This window comes from Sminthopsis crassicaudata, chromosome 3 (genome assembly GCF_048593235.1).
Source record: "Sminthopsis crassicaudata isolate SCR6 chromosome 3, ASM4859323v1, whole genome shotgun sequence".
NCBI classification, from domain to species: domain Eukaryota; kingdom Metazoa; phylum Chordata; class Mammalia; order Dasyuromorphia; family Dasyuridae; genus Sminthopsis; species Sminthopsis crassicaudata.
Window position 1 is genome coordinate 546358927 of NC_133619.1, and position 20499 is coordinate 546379425.

At 37.4% G+C, this 20499-nt stretch overlaps 1 protein-coding gene across 1 annotated transcript; it reads left to right on the forward strand.

The window, feature by feature from the left end:
- The first annotated feature begins 1655 nt into the window (after positions 1–1655).
- Positions 1656–18601, forward strand: GPR83 (G protein-coupled receptor 83). Its single transcript, XM_074304512.1, has 4 exons — positions 1656–2249; positions 8211–8336; positions 12679–12812; positions 15169–18601. Exons 1-4 carry the CDS (start codon positions 1863–1865, stop codon positions 15791–15793), a joined length of 1272 nt encoding a protein of 423 aa, XP_074160613.1. The 5' UTR covers positions 1656–1862; the 3' UTR covers positions 15794–18601.
- Positions 18602–20499: the final 1898 nt, after the last annotated feature.

Here is a 20499-nt window from a genome sequence, read left to right on the forward strand (position 1 = left end):
ATAAGCAGCTGCTTGTCTTAATCTTTCTAAGCCTCGCTTTCCTCATCTATAAAATGGGGATAGTAATACCTTCATTATCTGCTACTTAGACTGTGCTTTAAAGTACTAAATGAAGGTGAGCCATTATTATGATCATAGATTAAGAATTGGAAAGGGCCCTGAAGGGTTAATTAATCTAATCTTATTTTTTAGATGAGAACACTGAGATCCATAGAAGTGAGATCACACAGGTGGTAAATGACAGAGCTAGGATTTGAACCTTGACCCCACAATTTCAAATTCAACATTTTCTCTTGCATCAGGATGAAGGCTAGGGATGGACAGGATCTCTTCTTAGGATAATGCAAAGCAGTCATCTCCCAACCTGCCCCTTTTCAACTTGGTCTCTTTCCAATTTGTACTTCCTTGTAGTGGGGTTGAATGAAGAAGAGGTAATTGGTTTTCTTTCAAAGACTTTCTCATCCGGCTTTTGCTATTAGTTATAGAAAGGAGTAAGAAGAAAAAGATGATGACAATATAAATTGAAAAACCAGAGTGGGAGATCATGTCAATAAGTAGCTGAAAGCAAGACCTACCAGGATAAACTGTTTACAGATACAGCAGAATTGCCATTGCTCTGGAAGTCACAAGGGAGCTCCAAGGAAATCTGGGCCAGCTTCTTATTTTGAATCCATTGCATGCATTCCTTCCATAGCATCTCTATCCTATGCCCATCCTGAGAATGGTTGAATATTTACAGTGTCAGGGAACTCATTATAGCTCAAAACTAATTCAACGTTCAGTCAAGATTCATTTTCTTTTATTCTTTGGTTCAAGGTAGACAAACTTTGGAGAATGTTTCACTAACAAAATATGAATTTTAGTGAAAAGACTCTTGATATAGAAAGAAATCTGATTTCTAGTCCTAGACTGACTGATCTTTTAAATTCCCAAGGGCTTCACTTACCTTTTTCTGTAAAATGAGGGATAAAAGTAGTTCTAAGAAACTTTCCTTCTCTGAATCCTATCCTTGAAATTCCAGGCATATTCTCTATCCTGTAGACTGTGAAGAGAAATACAATAAAAGTTTTACTTAGTATGGGTAGCATAAAAGTTGGATTAACCCACAAAGTCCCCATTTATTTGTCTTGTTTGTGGATAAACACTTTAAGGACCAAAGTTTTGGATATTACAGTTGACTCTGAGTAAGGACTGGAAAGGAAGTTCAATCCTCACAAATTAAATTTCTGTTGTGACTTGACTACAGCTGAGCCAGCAGGCTCCGTCTTCCTTAAGGATCCATGCTGTCTTAAACCCCACAAACAACTGCTTGTCTTGCCTACCTGTTCATCTGCTTTGTAATAACACGGGGCTTAGATACAAACTGACTGAACTTTGTGTGTGTGTGTGTGTGTGTGTGTGTGTGTGTGTGTGTGTGTGTAGTGCGTATGTGTGTGTATTACAAGATCGGTTTGTAGGATACAGCTTTGATTTTGTTGGGGTGGGAGAAGAGGTGGAAGCTTGGGGGAAAGTGGAAAAAGGAAGAAATCCAAACCTGGTGGGAGTAATCGTTGACAGCTAGGAGCGTCACAAAGGAGCTGTTCTACAATCCAATAGGCAGAGCCTGTGTTAACAGCCTGTGTGGGAGCAGATATAAAAGTGCTGAAACAAAATCAGTGTGTGCTGACTGAACAGCGAAAAACGAGGCTGGATAGCTCTAACAAGGCAGGCAGCCTGCTTTCCTGTCTGTAGAGATTTCTGCTTTGGGACAGGTCAAATCACTTAATATTCTGAACTGCTTTGAACTGACATAACACTTCTCCCTCCCTCTCTTTCAGAAATAGGGAAATCTGGTGCCTAAAGTGGATCACTGCTCTTCTAGAATGATAACTTCCTTGCTGTGGTTCTCCCTCCCGTGCCTGGTGCGAGCCTTTGAGAGGCCTGAGAGATGGACCAACAACGGAAGTTTGGATGGAGACTTTGGGATCCCCAATGTATCCAGTTTTTTCCCCTGGGGCAACTACTCATTTTCAGATTGGCAAAACTTCGTGGGCAGAAAGAGATATGGGGCAGAATCTCAGAAGCCTATGGTGAAAGCTCTGCTTATTGTGGCATATTCCTTCATCATTGTCTTCTCTCTCTTTGGAAATGTCCTGGTCTGTCATGTTATCATCAAGAACCAGCGAATGCAATCAGCCACCAGCTTGTTCATTGTCAACCTGGCAGTAGCTGACATAATGATAACCTTGCTTAATACTCCTTTCACTTTGGTAAGCGTGGAAACTGAGGTATTCTCTCTGTCTCTGTCTTTCTGCTCTCGGCGTCTCTGTGTCTTATCTCATCTCACCTCATCTCTCCTCTCTCTCTCTCTCTCTCTCTCTCTCTCTCTCTCTCTCTCTCTCTCTCTCTCTCTCTCTCACTCTCTCTCTGTTTCTGTCTCTATCTCTATCTCTCTCTCCCTCTCTGTCTCTGTCTCTCTCGTCTGTCTGTCTCTTTGTCCTCTCTGTCTCTTTGCCTCTGCTTCTCTGTCTCTTCCTCTTTCCTCTCTACCTCTTCTTTTCTTTATTTTTCTTTCCCCTTTCTTTCCTTTCCTATTTTCCTTCTTTGTACCTCTTCTATTTTTCCTTCTCCCCTCTTCTTTGTCTTTTTTCTTTCCTCTTTCTTTCTCTCCCTCCTCCTTTCTCTTTTCCATTCTTCTTCATCTTTCCACTTTTCTCTTTTTTCCTCTCTACTTCCCTTCTCTCTCCCTTCTTTCTTTCCACTTTTTTCTATTTTCCTCCTTTCCTCTCCTCTTCTTTCTCCCTATTTCTTTTTTCTCTCCTTTTCTTCTCTATCTTTTCCTTTCCTCTATTCTCTTCCCATTTCATTCCCCACTTTTAGCCAAAGCCTGTCGTTTAGGGGTCACAGAGTGAATTAGATCTGAACATCTGGAGCTAGATGTGGATAAATGACTTTCTTTCATATATAATCAGGTTGAGACTGAACTGTTGGATAATTGAGCAATAATTTGAAGCCTTTGAAATGACAAGTGATTGAAGGTATGACAGGGTACAATTTGAATTATTATATCTAATGTACAGGCATTTGAAAGATTTTCCTTGAGCCTGTTACTGCTATGGCTATAAAGAAAATAGGAACAGTTAGTGATGTCTAGTCATGGAAAAGATTAATTAAAAGTTATGTTTATTTTCTAAGCCACTTAGTGCATCTCATTCATCTTCTCTGGTTTGTCCATAGTAGCATAGGAATTGTGCTTGGCTGTGAAAGGTAAAAATAATAGAGAAAACCAGATGTAATTTTAATCCTAAGGGCTTGGAATGTGCCCAGGATGGGCCCTTGAACCAGCTGCTTAGGAACAATTGAGGGTGTGAAAGGGGGTCTCTCTGTCACTCCATTTCATTTCTGATCTGCTTATGACTCACAAGCAGAATGGTTTGGATTTATTAAGAGGATAATTTACACCCACCTGAATGTCTTACAAATTACAGCTGAATAGCAATACTTAATATTTGCATAGTTCTTTAGCAATAGCTAACATTTATAAAGAGCATTAAGATCTATGAAGGGCTTTATACATATTAGCATAATGAAGAGAGGCAGCCTTGAAAGACCTGGGTTCAAATTCTGTCTCAGGCACATACTAGCTGTGCAATCCTGTGTGAATCACAACCTTCCAGTGCCCCAGAATACTCTCTATGCAGCAGTAAGTTACAGAAAAGATGCTAAGTTACACTACCAGATATGATTGAAATCATGCATCTGGTCCCTGTATTAATTATAATACTTTTTCAGTTATGATTTTATAGTTTAGCCCGTATATTCCTCATGACAACCCAAAGAATAGGCATAATTGGTATTATTATCCCCATTTTACAGATAAGGAAATTGAAACTCAGTGAGCTTAAAGGATTTGCCTATAGTTACATAACTAGTGAATATCAAGGTGGAAATTCTAACCGAGGCCTTCTAACTCCAATTCTAATAATACTCTTTCTATTGTGCTCCACAGCAATTCTTTGAAAAGTCCACTAATTTAGATTTTAAAATGCTGTCATATACATTCTCTCATTTAATATTTGTAACAATCCTGTGATAGAATAGTACAAGGATTGTCTTATTTTACAAACAAGGAAACCAAGATTCAGAGAACTGAATAGCCTACAATCACTCAACTATATGAATGAATGAATGATTCTCAACTAGATCCCAATTGCCCAGGCTCACAGCAAGCCAGAATTTTGATCTCTGTTGACATGGAATTAAGCCACTATTTTGCTCCTGGCTATAGCAAACCTTTAATTTTCTAGTTGCAGCAAGAGATGGAAGCCCACTTACAATGATCCAGATTTTTTCATGGGAGAAAACAAAGGGCAGAAGGATAAAGGGGGCTCAAGAATTTAACACAGATCTTGAAGAAGAGGGAGCATGTGAATCCAGTGCCTCATTTTTTCCCTACTACAGAGGCTTCCCAGCATCTGGTGCTAGTACCAAAAATGCCTTGCCCAAGCAGTCCATAATCCTACTGCCCCTTGTACTCCAGCACAAATGACAGGGGGTTTATTGCTAAGCTATGAAGTTTCCCACCACTAGGTTGCACCTTGAACTCTTGAGTCAGTATGAAGCTTTATTCTTTTTGCAGTCTTCTGTTGAGAGGTCCTGTTTTGACTCAAGGAACCTACATTGGTTTTAGATTTGTCCCCAGCCTGGAGCATCAGTGGTGGCTATGTTAGTCTCAAAATCCTTTGGGAATTTGGAATTAACTCCATGACCCCTGGGTCTGCCTTAATATAAACCCTTATTATCACAGTTGTCTAAATTGGAAACATGACTTGGGGAGGAAGGTAGGTAGCTCACTAGACAGAACACTGGGCCTGATTCAAATCTAGCTTCAGATGCTTACTAACTTTGTGACCCTGTGGGAGTCACAACCCCTATTAACTTCAGTTTCCTCATTAACAAGTTGGGGAAAGCACAATAATTCCCACCTCACATAGGTGTTGTGAGGACCAAATGAGATAATGATTATAAAGGGCTTTTCACAGTGCTTAGCACTGAGAAAACACCAGATAAATGTTAACTATTATTACTTTACTTCTATTTGCTTTAGTTTCCTCACTGTTATATGAGGGTAATAATAGCCTCTGCCTCCCAGAGTTTTAGTGAAGATCAAAGGAGATAATATTTGTAAAGTGCTTAGTATACAGTCAGTGCTACATAAATACTAGCTGTTATTATTATTAGCATGGCTCATAGGCACAATTTTTTTTTTTTTGCCTCAGCCCTAGAAGAGCAGGAACAGATGCAGCCTAACTTTTCTTCCCTTGTATTCTTTTTCATATCAACTCCTTATCCTGGGATTTAAGCTCTCCAACATTTGGCATCAACATTCCTATTTATCCTTATGTCATACTGCTCCCCTTCATGTATTTTCTGTTCCAGCCAAACTGGATGATTGCCCGTCCCTGTTCTCATTTTGCTTATTCTTCTCTCTTTATTCCTTTAATACTCTCCTATATGCCAGGAATGGACTCCCTTCTCTGTTTACTTATGTCCTTCCCTTTGTTCAAGGACCAATTAAGTTGCTGCCTTCTCCATGAATTCTCTACCAGATTTGCCATCTCCTTCCATAGATTTTCTTATAGGAATTATTTCTATATATTTTCTTGTAGGAATTACTTCTCCTTTGCATATATATCACTCTTGCTCAGATCTCAGTTATAATTTTCTTTCTTCCTGCTCCCTGTTATATTGTAAGTTCATTCTCTTTCTATGTATACCAGAAAAATTCATGGTAGGCATTTAATGAATGTGAGATTAATTAAATTATATTGAATTGCTTGCTCAGCTTTATGATGTTCCTGAGAGCACCTCAGATTGTTAACTAGCTATTTTATGTAGAAGAAATTTCTCTTGTCCTTATACCCTCCATTATCTCCAAGGCTACTGAGCTCCTCTCTCTACTTTTCATGGGAAGTCTTTGTTTTATTCCCTGTGGAATATTTCCAGTGGTGCTCACATGGTCATATTCCTCCTCCTCATCTGACATCTCCCTTCTGGAGCTCTGGACCTTTCTAGGAGCTGTAGAAAACTCTGAAAAGCCCCACTGTATGCTTCAGGAAGAAATGATCAATAAGGAATCAGACTAAAAAGGCCAGAAGGAGTTGAGTTCACTCTTAGTTCTAGCTCAAATCTCATTATGCCAGCTAAGACAATTCTGAATCATCTGAACCATCAACATGGTACTTTTTGGGAAAGCATGTCCTACTTCATAAAAGAGAAAACATGAAATCATAAAAAAGTATTTAGACTATGGAACAATCCACTCATTTACCATGTGATAACTCTCTATTATATATAATAAAGGTATTATGCATAGTATAGAAAATTAAAAAATGTTTGATTTTCCACAGTAAATACTAAATTTATCTTATTCAATCCTTACCAGAACCTTGTGAAGTAGAATTATAATGATTATTCCCATGTTTCTTATTAGAAAAGTGAGGCTCAGAAAAACTAAATGACTTTTTTTGAGGTCACAAAATTAGTAAGGAAAAGGACTTAAAGCTACAGATTTTATTTTAAAAAACCCATAGAACTATAGGTTTTAAAAAACAACAGCACATTTCCTCCATTCCCTCATTATACCAAGTGGGCATCTGGTGGACAATAGACATAAAAAGTTCATAAGCAAATTAGAGGAAGAAGAAAGAAATTACTTTTCAGATATAAGCAGAGGAGAAGAGTGTTCAACCAAACAAAGGATAGAGAGACAAAATAAGCAATTTTAATTGTATAAAATTTAAAAGATGTTGCACAAGCAAAATCAATGCTAAAATTAGAAAGAAAACAATTAATTGTGGGAAATCTTTGCAGCAAAGTTTTATGATAAAAGTTTTACCTCCAAAATACATAAGGAATTGATTCACATTTATAAGAATGAGCCAATCTTCAATGAAGAATGATCAAAGAATAGGATTAAGCAGTTTAAGAGGAAGAAATTAAAGCTATCAATAACCATATAAAAAGCTACAAATAATTATAACTACAGAAATATACATTAAAATAATCTTATATTGATTATAATGGCAAAGACAACATAAAAGGAAAATAATAAATGTTGGAGGGGCTGCAAGAAAATAGAAAATAATGTACCATTGGTGGAACTGTGAAGTGATCTAGCCTTCTGGAAAGCAATTTGTACCTATGTCTTAAAAGATATTAAATTGTGCTTATCTTTTGATCTAGAAATAACAAATCTTAGCCAAAGAAATCAAAGAAAGAGGAGAAAAATCTATATACATAGAAAATTTTATGGCATCTCTTTTTGTAATGCTAAAGAATTGGAAACTAAAGAAGAGCTCATCATTTACAGCAGTGATTCTCAAACTTTTGTTCTCAGTATCTTTATATTATTAAAAATTATTGAGGATCTGTCAAAGAGTTTTTGTTTATGTGGCTTATATTTGTATTTACCATGTAAGCAACCCCTCCCCTAATTTTGAATTTGTAGATTCTCTGGAAGGACCTCTAGGATTCTCTGGACCACACTTTAAGAATCACTCATTTAGAGAATGGTTTCCCTAATTATGATATATGAATATAACAAAATGTTATGGTACTGCAAGAAATATGGAAGGGATTGTTTCAGAGAAACTTGGAAAAATCTCTATGAACTGATATAGTGTGATGTTAGCCAGATGAGAAAAATTTATAAATACAACATTTATTGAAAACCCTAAGAAAAGTGGTCAATGCGATGACTTACCATAGTCCAGAGGACTAATGATGAAACATATTACCTGCTTCCTGTCAGGGAGGTGATGGACTGAAGATAGAGGAGAAAATATACATTTTTGGAAATGGACAATACAGCAATTTGTTTTGATTGACTATGCATATTTGTTGCAAGGGTATTGTTTTTTTCTTTTCAGTTGAGATGACAAGGGGGAAGGAAGAAAAAAAAATGCTTGTTGATTTAAAAGGGAAAAGAAAGAAAAACAAAGTCAGGAAAGTTCCTGAGAGATAAAACTTATATTTATATGTTCACAGAATTAAGGTCCTTAGTGGTAATATAGTCCCCACTCCTTATTTTTATTTTTCTAAATAAGGAAACAGAGACTCAGAGAGATTTAGTTGTCCAAGGTCACAAAGATAATAAATAGCAGATTCAGGAAATGAAGTGAGGTCCTTTGACTAGTAAACTTTTCATCACACTGATTGTTTCTTTTTAGGTCCGTTTTGTGAACAGCACATGGATATTTGGAAAGGGCATGTGCCATATCAGCCGATTTGCTCAATATTGTTCCCTCCATGTTTCAGCCTTGACCCTGACAGCGATTGCTGTGGACAGACACCAGGTGAGGCTCCATTTATGGGAAAAACCATTTTCCTTCCCATCTCTGATGCTAAAAGTCTTTGAGGGATCTTAGAGGGGGCTTTCATTAGCAAATTTACTGCTGGTATGTTTGTAATGAACAGTGTATGTGAAATTGTTGTTTTGTTGAAAAATTAATTCAGAAGAAGAGCTCAGAAGGCAGGGAGAGTTCCATTCAATAACTGCCCTGCTGATTCAGAGGAATATTGTTTGTTACTCAGAACCTCACAGACCAGGTTGCTCATTCTGGTTGAGTCAGAGAAGACATTCACAAAAGGCAAGAGACCCAGAGGTCTTGTTTATAATTTTATTCTGGATCATTTTGCCTATCATCAGCAGGAAGGTGAGATCAAGTTGGAGGAGACAAAAGATATGGTCACAATATGCATATCCTCTTGACCAGAGAAGTGTCAGCTAAATTAGTGGTGGAATTCAGGTTGTCGTAAGGTTCTACAAAGTTTTAGATAGAGGCATGATTCAAGATTGAGGTGACATTATTATTATTATTATTATTACTGAGGCAATTAGGGTTAAGTGACTTGCCCAGGGTCACACAGCTAGGAAGCGTTAAGTGTCTGAAGTCACATTTGAACTTAGGTCCTCCTGATTTCAAGGCTGGTGTTCTATGAGGTGACATTCTTAATTTAAGTAAGTACTTATCTTTTGCTTTCCTTTATTTATAAATAGTGTTTTCAGGACCATAAGGGTTTTCCATTTTGTAGCCATTCTTATTTGGGAGAAAGAATGTTTGACCCAATTCATATAGAAGACCTGGGTTTGAATTCCAGGACTTCCATTTGCTAGCTAAACTCTGTTAGACAAACTGTTTAATCATGTTCTCATTTGTGAAATCAAGACTGGGACTATAAGGTTTAAAATTAAAAAAGGAAAAAAAGGAAAACAATTCTACAGAGCTATGAATACTCAAGCAATAAGCATTTATTTACATACTGGAGACACATATGCAAAAATAAATAAGTGAAACACTCCTTACTCTCAAGGAACTTATCTCCTATGGGTTAAAGATGTACACATATAAATGAAAAAGGAATGAAATGTAATTTTTTTTTTTTTTTGAGGAGTAAGCTGGGATGATGTTGAGGTGATTAGGGAAAACTTTATATACAAGGTGATACTTGAACTGAGCTTTGAAATATCTAAGGGTTCTAAGAGGTAGATGTGATCAGGGAGTGAATTTCAGGTATGGAGGATTAGCCTGGGCAAAGGCATTGATACTAAAAGTTGAATGGCATGAGTATAAGATTCTCACAGAATCCCCAAATCAGAAAATGATCTCAGTTGCAGATAGAAATATCTTCAAGAAGCTAATTAGCTGTTTTTCTGAAAGAAGGCAGAATGAAATGTGAGATAGCAGGCAGACAGAGAAGGAAGCACTGTAGTGAGTTCAAAAGACCCAGGTAATAATTCTAATTATTGCATTAAATTAAAGTCTATATTGGAATCACCAAGAAAATAAATATTCTCAGACTTTTGCCAAGACTTTTAGTTGAGATTGTAAGGAAAGACTGGTTCAATATATGACTGTCTGGGCCATCATTATACCCATAATGCCTTTACATGACAAAACTTTTCCTCAAAGAGAGATCCGAGTCACAAATGGAAGATATTTTTAGGATCCCCAATTCTGGATCTTTCTCCAGACTAACCAACATAAATGAATAGGTAATGACATCAATTCCAGTCTACATCTCAGCTAGTTGTCCCAAATGCCTGTGTGTGTGTGTGTGTGTGTGTGTGTGTGTGTGTGTGTGTGTGTGTGTGTGTGTGAAATATAGAAAAGGAAATGGAAGTAAGGGGAGAAGGAGGAGAAGGAGGAAGTGGAAATTAATATCTAAAGCTCATGTTCACTGTAATCATCTTTTAATTTTTCAGTGTGAACTTTCAATCAACTGGAGCTAATGAATTTCCCATAGTGGGTGATTAAAGTCCTACTTGATTAACATGTTCAAGAATCTTTTAAACTAGTGTGTAGATCTCCAAGTAGAGATCTATCTTAAGGTCCTGGAATCAGAACCAGAAAATATATTAGAGAATGTTTAATCCAATCTCTTGCATTTTATAGATGAGGAAACTAAGGTGCAGAGAAATAACTTATCCAACTTCAGGTAATGCCAGAATTGAAATTAGGACCAAAATTCTAAATCTAGTCATCTTTCTACTGATTGTCACTGGCAGCATTGAGAAAAATCACTTTGGTAATATTACCACTTGTGACTGTCCAGGGAGGGATGTGGTGTGAGAACTGATTCATTTTTTGTTTTAAAAACCATCTGCTTCCTAGGGAGACTAGGATTTCATCAGTGTCCAGCTGATCATCTGATGATAATTTGAGATTATCCCTGCAAAATCAAGGCTCCTTCAGTATCGTTGGTGTTTGCTGTTGTTGGTTTTCCCTAATTTCTGCCCTTTGTAGGACAGTAAAATCTTTTCTGATGAAAATAGTATTTGCTTCCTGGAATACTTTGATTTCTACTGTATCAGAGGAGCCTGAGAGGATTTAGGGCTTTGCTGTCTTACAGTCTTTGATCTCTTTCACCCTCATCAGTGGCATCTGCAATTTCTGTATTCCCCCCTGACTTCCTTTCCCTGACTTTGGTATGCAGAGAAGCACTTACTGGAGAAGAATGGGATCAGTGCAGCAGCAGAAAGAGCCCTGGACTTGGTGCCAATTGATTGTTTGACTTTTGCTTTGGCCCCTTATTACTTTGGGAGGTTTTGACTAAATTACTTCGCCTCTCCAGACCTTAATTTCCTTATCTGTAACACAAGGGAGGTAGTTCAGATAGTCTCTAAGAACCTTTCCATCTCTAACTCCTGTATTCCAATGATTTATGAAAGAAACATCCTTCAGATTCTATTAGGCTCCCAATTGATCAACAAGCCTTGACAAGTCATGTACTATATACCAGGAAATGTGCTAGGTGATGGGGATATAGACAAAGGAGGAGAAAACCTCTTCTTTTAAGAAGTTTATGTTCTAATGAGGAGAGACAAGAAATCCATATCTAATCAGATACAGTATAACAATGAAGAGAATATAATGTAATTAAACATAAGATAGTGTGGGAAAGTACTAACCTCTGAGTGGGGTGGACGTGGGAGGTAAAGAAAGAGTTTGGGACAGAAGATGGTTCTTGAACTATGTCTTTAAAAAATGGAGTCTGTGAGGAGAAGGGGAAGAAGAGGGTACATTCCAGTGCAATTTAAAGGATTTAAGATTTCCTAAAATGAAGCTCCCAGGGCTCTTTGGATTAACTCTAATCTACTTCATCTATTCAATGACCCCTAGCCTCAGAATAGGACAGGCAGCAAGGGCATGAGCATTCAGTGATATTTGGTATGGGACATTCTCATGTCCACAGATGTAGAACCATAATTCTGTCTCTGGAGTTACCCCTCTCCATGCAAAATGTTAAGAAGAAACAAACCTGTGGGACAGGGATAATATTAATCTGTCTTCCTAGAGAAATGAATAAAGGCTTACCTCTCTCAAACACTGCTGTTTCTTACTCCTCAAAAAACTTGCAAAAAATATTCTGGACCACTGCTTCCATGTTTCAACATACAAAACAGAGCAAGAACGAGAAGGGAAGAAGAAAAATGTTATTTCCATTGCTATCTGCCTGCCAATGTTGGACAAAATACTCTCACCTTCCCTTGAGGGAACTATGACCCTAGAACTATTCTTGGGTTATGTAGGAAGAGAACATTCAAAACAGGCTCTGGGATACTGTACTATGGTAACCCCAGTAGGAGCTGTGGTGTCCATTGAAAAGAAGGGAGATGTTTGGAATGACCTAAAAGCACTTGTAGGGAGAGAGAGAATAAGAGAATATGCTTGGCTTGGGTTCCTCATTCTTGCTAATTCTTAGGTGAGATAACCCTTGAAGACTGTTATGTGAGGACTGGTTGAAAGAATTGTAGATACTTAGCCTAGAGAAAAGAAAACAGTTTCAGGGGAAATGGATCATAGGCTTCAAGTACTTAAGGGAAGGTTCTCATGGAAATGAATAAAGTATTATATCTATTCTTTATGGCTCCAGAGGATAGAACTGGAAGTCATGAGTAGAAGCAGCTGAGAGAAAGATTGAAGTTCTGTGTAAATACTTAGTAGCTAGAGCTACACTGTAGCTCCACTTACTGAAAGTTTTCAAGGAAAGCTGGATAATCAGTTATTGGAAATCCCATAGAAGAGATTCATTTTGAAGAATTAGCTAGATTTTATATCCTCTGAGGATGCTTTTATTCTGAAATTCTGTTCTTGTCATTTTATATACTTGTATTCTGATTTACTTCCTTTGTAGGTTATCATGCATCCTTTGAAACCCCGAATCTCCTCCACAAAAGGACTCATTTCTATTGCAGTCATCTGGATCATGGCTACCTGCTTTTCCCTCCCACATGCTATCTATCAAAAACTGTTTACCTTCAAATACAGGTAAAATACTAGTGTCAACCAGGAAGCATCCCAATTATGTGTCAAAAGACATTAAGTATGTGACACTCACTCATCAAGTACATAGTCCCCAGTTAGTAACTTGTTTTCACAAAACTTGCTTCTAGGCCAAAGCTGTAGAATACTGGGTTATAGAAATATAGAGTATAGAAAACAACAGATGGAAGGGACCTTGGACATCCTTACAGACTAATCTCCTTCCTTTTACAGATGAGGGAATTGAACCCCAGAGAATGGAAGCAGCTAGGGTTATAAAGGAAGGTAGTAGTGCAGCTGGGATTTTGACCCAAGACCATTAATACCCAGTTTAGCGTTCTTTCTACTGAACAAAAGAATAACTAATAAATTACTTTATAAACATTTATTTATTAATTACCTATCATGCTAGGGACTGGGATCTCACAAAGACAATGTAAAATGGTCTCTGCACTCAAGGAGCTTACATTCTAATTACAATGGTATGATATATAAGTATGTAAATACACATACACATATATTGTTCAGTTATTGTAGTTTCATATGACTTTTCATGATCCCATTTGGGGTTTTCTTGGCAAAGAAATGGAATGGTTTGATATTTTCTTTTCAAATTCATTTTACAGGTAAGGAAACTGAAACAAACAGGGTTAAGTGAATTTCCCAGTTAGATAGCCATCTGAGGTCAGATTTGAACTCAGGAAGATGAATCTTCCTGTTTCCAGGACAGGTAATTTATCCACTGCAGCATTTTATCATCCTATAAACATACATACATATACACACATATATCATGTGTTTCCTATATATCATATATACATATTTAAATACTCATATATGTATATAGAGGCATATATACACACATATATATTTAAGAATTACAGAATTATATAAACTCAAAGTCTGAAGAGATCTCAGGAATCATCTAGTCCAACTGATATCCTGTGGTGCAATGGAAACAATGTTTTGTTTGAAATCAGAGGATCTGAATTTATATTACTATCTGTATGATCTTTGACAAAATAATTCATTTCTCTGTGCCTCATTTTTCTCATTTGTAAATGATTGTATGTTTTAAGGATCAAATATATACATATAAATATGTACATACATGTATACACACACACATGCTGCCAACTTTAAAGTACTCTTTTTTTTTTATAGTTAGTTTCCCTTTTTATGATATCCTCAGACAGTGGGTCAGCTTTTGCTTGTCTGCTTCATTTATCCTCTTTCTAGCATGTTCTTTCCCTTTTCCTAGTCTATTTTTCTTTCTGCCTCCTCTTGTGTCATCCTGTTTACTCTTGCTTTTTCTGCCTAACCTTCCTAATTCCTCACCTCCTGCTCAGTTTTCCCCATCTCCCCACCCAGTTTTTCATTTAGTACCTGGAAGGCTAAAATGTAGTAATAGACTTCTGTCACAAGGGGGAACATGATCATGTATCCTGGAGTATTAGAATCTGAACAACCAGGCTCAGCTTGGTCTTGAAAGGTGGGTCTTAAAATTGCACAGATACCCCACATAACTTTATGTCACACTCTCATTACTTTGCCCCAAATATGCTTGCAATAATGCAGGACATCCCATAAGAAGAACAAACTTGCAATTATGAAACCATTGAAATCAAAACTGAAAAGGACCTCAGAGTTGTTTTTTTTGTTTGTTTTTTTTTTTTTTTTTATTTTGTTTAATAGATGAGGAAACTGAGTCTCAGGTTTAAATTCCCTATAAAATATAATCATCTCTATGAAAAATACCAGAAATAATTGGAAGTATTACTCAGAGATAAACACAGACCTTTTAATTTTGCAGTTTCCAATGGGGAAAGGGACCTTTTCTTAGGTTTATACCAATAAAGTGAGACCACGACATTTGATAAAGGTATCAAAGCATTTAGAAGAGAATGCTGGTATGAGGAGAAGGGCAATAGTGTGAGGTTCTGCAAAGAAGACTAGAGCTGATTTTAAAGGGTCTGTGTTCAAATGTCAGTTATGCTACTTACTTCACTGTGGGATTTCAAACTATTTCTCTTTGGCCCTCACTTTACTCATTTGACAAACGAGGAGGTAATACTAGGACTAGATTATCACTAGGTTTCCTTTAAGACCCCAAGTAAAGAACAGGATTATTGATAAAAGCAGGAAACCTAGGCAGTTCTATCCTCACTGTGCCATTATTCAATAGGGCCACCATTTCTTTTCTTCTTGGCTCATTTTCTTTGAAGGAGAGTGAAATACAAAGTAGCTAATTCCTTAGTTTTCATTAGCTGATGTTTTTCAAACTGAGACTTTTTTCTTTACTGATCTTTTTTCCTTACTGCCTCCCCCACCCCTCATCTCCTTTTCTGTCTCTTCCTCACAGTGAAGATGTTGTCCGCAGTCTGTGCCTCCCAGACTTCCCAGATCCAGCAGACCTCTTCTGGAAGTACCTGGACCTGGCAACCTTCATTTTGCTTTACATCTCACCTCTTCTCATTATTTCTGTGGCTTATACTCGCATGGCCAAGAAGCTCTGGCTGCGCAATGCCATTGGTGATGTGACCACAGAGCAGTACTATGCCCTTCGTCGGAAAAAGAAGAAAACCATCAAGATGCTGATGTTGGTTGTGGTGCTTTTTGCTGTATGCTGGTTCCCCTTGAACTGCTATGTCCTCCTTCTTTCCAGTAAGACCATCCGGAGCAATAATGCCCTTTATTTTGCTTTCCATTGGTTTGCCATGAGCAGCACCTGTTATAACCCCTTCATCTACTGCTGGCTCAATGAGAACTTCAGATCTGAGCTGAAGGCTTTGCTGAGCATATGTAAAAAGGCACCCAGGCCTCGAGAACATATGCTTCCTTCTACAATTCCCTCTTATCGGGTGGCTTGGCCAGAAAGTGGCAACTGCAAGGGGGTACAGGGCCCTGGCAACCTCCCAACTGCCTCCAATGGTCATTCAGCTAAGACAGATATCTCCTCTGTAGATCCTATTGTGGCAGTGAGTTAAAATAAGGCCAAAGCAGTGAGGAAATAGGAACCTCTTGTGTGAGAAAAATAAGCAGAGATGACAAAAGCTTTGCTGCTCCTTTGCCTCAGACATCCAAATCTGGATAAAAATAGGGGCCAATTTAGGCAGACATTTCCTGGAGAAGTCTTATCTCATGTAAATATATATCTGTATGTATTATCTCCTGTGTACATTTCCAGTGGCTCTCCAATCTTACTGTATTTGGTGTTCGAACTTTCAGACCACCTGACAAGTACATGAACTGTATCTATGAGTTGGATGCTTGTGTAGGAGGCAAGACTACTTGTAGCCTTAGAGAGAAGCCTGGATTAGACTAAGCAGGACAGATATCTACATGTAGCTATATCAGTGAATCTAAGCAGGAAACAATGTTAATGGTTTTTATTTATCCATAAAATTTTGGTGGAGTAAGTGGAGCCTAGTTGCATCAGTTGCAAGGCAAGAAAGAGGAAGAGGAGATGATGGATCTTACTTAATTCTCACCTAAATTGTGGTAAAAGGTAGGAGAGAACAAATCAACAAGTGATTATTGTTCCCTTCTCTCAGGAGCCTTTTTTTAAAAAATCAGGATAGATGAAAAGAGGAGAAAAAGGATCCAGATGAAGAAATTTTCATTTATGTGGTGGTTACCAGAATCATATCATAGCAACCGAAATGGAGAAGTCTCCAACAGCTCAAGTGTCTTTCTCTTTAGTCTGTAGAAAAGAGTAATGAGTGTGAGTAATGAGGCTAAAATGGGAGGAAAATATCTTCTTTCTAGCAGCCACATAGGAAGGAAAGGGGGTTGAGAAATGTCTTTCAAAGGACAAAAAAGAATAGTTTCTGAGAAACTTTCAAGAGAAAAATTTCATCATCTCCCTAGCTAGATTATAGTTTGGCCTTTATCTAGCATTTTTACCCAGTAAAATTGTTACTTTCAGTGGACTTTTGAATGAGCTCTCACAGCAGTACCAATCAAGAATAGCAATGTTTCACATGCACTTAAAATATGTGTATTCTCACCAGTCTTCTCAAGGATCCAATTTTCAGGAACATCTTGGTTGAACATGTTTAGGGCATACCATTTAGTCTAGAGAGGCTCTTAGTGCCATCAAGAAAAGTGAAGTGTTGATTGGCATTATGTTGTGTGCAACCAGTTTGTCATGGGGAATTGATGCACATATACTGAGGCTACTTATTAGATTGATTTCTGTAGTGGATTTTGAAAACATAACACAAATACGACCAGAAAAGCAGTATTTCATTGAATAGACCTTGTTATGAGTGAAACTGAACCAGCTCAAAGGATGGACAAAAACAAACAAACAAAAAAAAAGCAACAAAACAACAACAACAACAAAAAAAAAAACAACCCAGGAAGTGATTCCTATGCTGGCCCAAGGAAGCCAAAAAACCTGAGGAGCCAGACTTGAGACTGACATTGGTCAAGTCACTGAATTTGATGTTTGTTGTGACAGTTTTCTTTGTGCTGCAGATTCCTGAAGAGCAGAGGAGAGACTGAAAATCTAGCTGCTGAGGTGTCACATCCTTTTACAGGAGGTGTTTCCTGAACTCTTCCCCCAAATTACTTTGTATTTATTTTGTATATTCTTTGTATTTACTTAATTGTGTGTGACTCTCCTTGTGTCATTCATAGGGTTCTTGAGGATAATTGCCCCAATAAAATAACACTATATTACCTATATCTAGCAAAATCCCTCCCTTCTTGAAATCCCAAAAATGTAGACTCCCCAGGTCCCTAATTGAAAACCATCCCTTTCCCCTGTCATCACTTCCTGTTCGTTTATTGCTATCGACCTCTGTCCTATCCCTTATACATACCAATCCAGTTCTATCTTGACCTTTCATTTTGCTCTGTTAACAATTCTATTGTTAACAATCTTCCTTTCATCTTCATCCTCTTTCTCTAGTGATCCCTCTAAACCCTGACATTCAGAGACATCTGGTTCTCTACAAAAGCATCCCTGGACATCTTTTCCAGTACTAATGATATCTTCTCTTGCCCCCCCCCCCCCCAGGCACCCTGACCTGGAAGTAAAGTTGATATATGTCTTCTCTATATCCCTTCCCTTTTCTGAACCCCATCCTAAACTGCTGTTGTATCTCTCCTGAAATTACCTTGTAATTATTTTGTGAATTTTTCTATATATTTATCTGTGAACATTCTATCTTCTCTGATAAAATGGAATCTCCTGCCCTAGAAGGTCAGGATTGTTTTTGTCTTTGTGTCCCTAGTACCATGCCTGACATATGGTAGGTAATAAATAAATGTTTGTAGGTTGAATAATTGATGTTATTCCTTTCCTCCAAGAACATAAGCTTCTTGAAGGCAGGAATTATTTTATTTTCATCATTCAATGCTTAGCACTTAGTTCAATGCCTGGGACAAAGAAGATACATAATAAATACTTGTTCCAGTGGATTGAATTTATCCTGTTGTAGATCTTGAGTCCTGGCTCCTTTTTTTTTTTTTTAATTTTTATTTAAAGTGTGAGGATAGAATCTACTTGTAGTGCCATAGGAAGAACATGAAGAAGAAATGGACTTTCTCAATGTTGGTAAAGTTATGACACATCTGTGTAGATAATTCTTTGTAGAGAGTCCTTGCTCTTGGAAAAGGAGCCTAAATTCCCTGTGTATCCATATTTTGGCTAAGCAAAAGTTGTCCATTTAATATGTGTAAATGTGATCTCAGCAGAGCTTGAGTTGCCCACAGAAGTGCTACATGACTATTGTAAAATATAATCTAAACTCAGCCACTTGAGAATCATAATAAAATTTATTTGAGATGCACTGGTCATGGTGTCATTGTGTACTGAATGATGAGATAATCCTTACAATGAATATTAGGATGACTTAAAATATGAGAAGTAGAAGGAGCCATATAGTCCTGGCCTTGAATTTTATAGAGAAAAGCAAAACAGAAAATTGATTACAAGTATAGAATGGGGAAGACATGAATATATAGCATTTTGTCTGGAAAGTATTTGGGGATTTTATTGGATTGAAATCTCAATGAAAGACAGTAGTGGTACATGGCAGCCAAAAAAAGCGAATGTAATCTTAAGCTACATTGGGAGGCATAAAGAATTTCTAGAAAGTTCTCAATACTCTGTACTCCAGAAACTGTGTATGAAATAGTGTTTAGTTCATGGCATTGCCTTTTAAGAAGATGTGATAAACTGGAAATTATCCAGAAGAAAGCAATCAGGATGATAAAGAACTCCATGTTATTTTGGGAAATTACAAAAGGGAAGATTTAAATTTGATGTCATTAAAAACATGCCTAATAATCATTTTGTTTGGCCTTCATTTGCAAAGAGGACCAATGACTTTACAGAATGATGTCCTGGCTTATCTGTGAATTGCATTTAAATGAGACAAAGATGCACAGAGTCATTAGTCTTACTCTTCCAGAGTTTTTTAGGTGCAGTGATAAGACAAAAGTCAGGAAGACTGGGATAGCCTGGGATACAATGGATGACCTTGGTGAGTTTGATATCTGACCTATCCCTAAGCACTCTTCTGTACAGTTTCAGTCCCCTTCATGACCATTGGAACACATTATTTTCATCTGTCCATTCTGCCAGAAGAAATCTTTATGTGCTTGGTGTACACATCCTCTTAACTCATTGCCTGGGTTTGAAATCTGTTGGTTACCTTCAATTTGATTTAGTCTGTCTGCTGAGAGGATTTACAGGGATGTAGTTACTGGGCAGGCTGTAGCTTCTTGTAGCCACAGATGAGAGCAGTTCTGAAAAGGGCTTCTTCAAGTCCTCACATCAGAGATGCCATTCTTCCCTGAACATCCCAAGCAATTTAACAGTCAGTACTGCCCCCCAAATAGACTAAAATGTTTTGAAGGAGGGTAGGAGTCTCCTCTTCAGAAGTCATTTTTTTAATTAAAGATTTTTATCTTCAAAACATATGCATAGATAATTTTCAATATTCACCCTTATAAAACCTTGTGTTCCAAATTTTTCCCTCTCTTTCCCCCATCCCTTCCCCTAGATGGCAAGCAATTCAATGTATGTTAAACACATACAATTCTTCTATGCATATTTCTACAATTATCATGCTACACAAGAAAAATAAAACCAAAGGAAAAAATGAGGAAAAAAACCAAAATGTAAGCAAACAACAACAACAAAAAAGTGAAAATACTATGTTGTGATCCACTCTCAGTCCCCATAGTCTTCTCTCTGGGCACAGATGGCTCTCTTCATCACAAGACCATTAGAATTGGCCTGAATTACCTTGCCGTTGTAAAGAGCCACATCCATCAGAATTAATCATTTTATAATCTTGCTATTGCTATATACAATGTTCTCCTGGTTCTACTCACTTCACTTAGCATTTAAGTCTTTCTAGGCCTCTCTGAATTTATCCTGCTAATCATTTCTTATAGAACAATAATATTCCGTAACATTCATATACTATAACTTATTCAGCCAATCTCCAACTGATGGGCATTCATTCAGTTTCCAGTTCCTTAACACTATAAAAAGGGCTGCCACAAACATTTTTGCACATGTGGGTCCTTTTCCCTTTTTTATGATCTCTTTGGGACACAAGCTCAGTAGAAACACCACTGGATCAAAGAGTGTGTACAATTTGATAGCCCTTTGGGCATAGTTCCATAATTTTCTCCAGAATGGTTGGATCAGTTCACAACTCTATGATTA

Coding starts and splice junctions, on each gene's coding strand:
- GPR83 (XM_074304512.1), top strand. CDS start 1,863: ATGATAACTTCCTTGCTGTGGTTCTCCCTCCCGTGCCTGGTGCGAGCC. Junction 2,250..8,210: donor TTAATACTCCTTTCACTTTG/GTAAGCGTGGAA, acceptor GTTTCTTTTTAG/GTCCGTTTTGTGAACAGCAC. Junction 12,813..15,168: donor CTGTTTACCTTCAAATACAG/GTAAAATACTAG, acceptor TCTTCCTCACAG/TGAAGATGTTGTCCGCAGTC.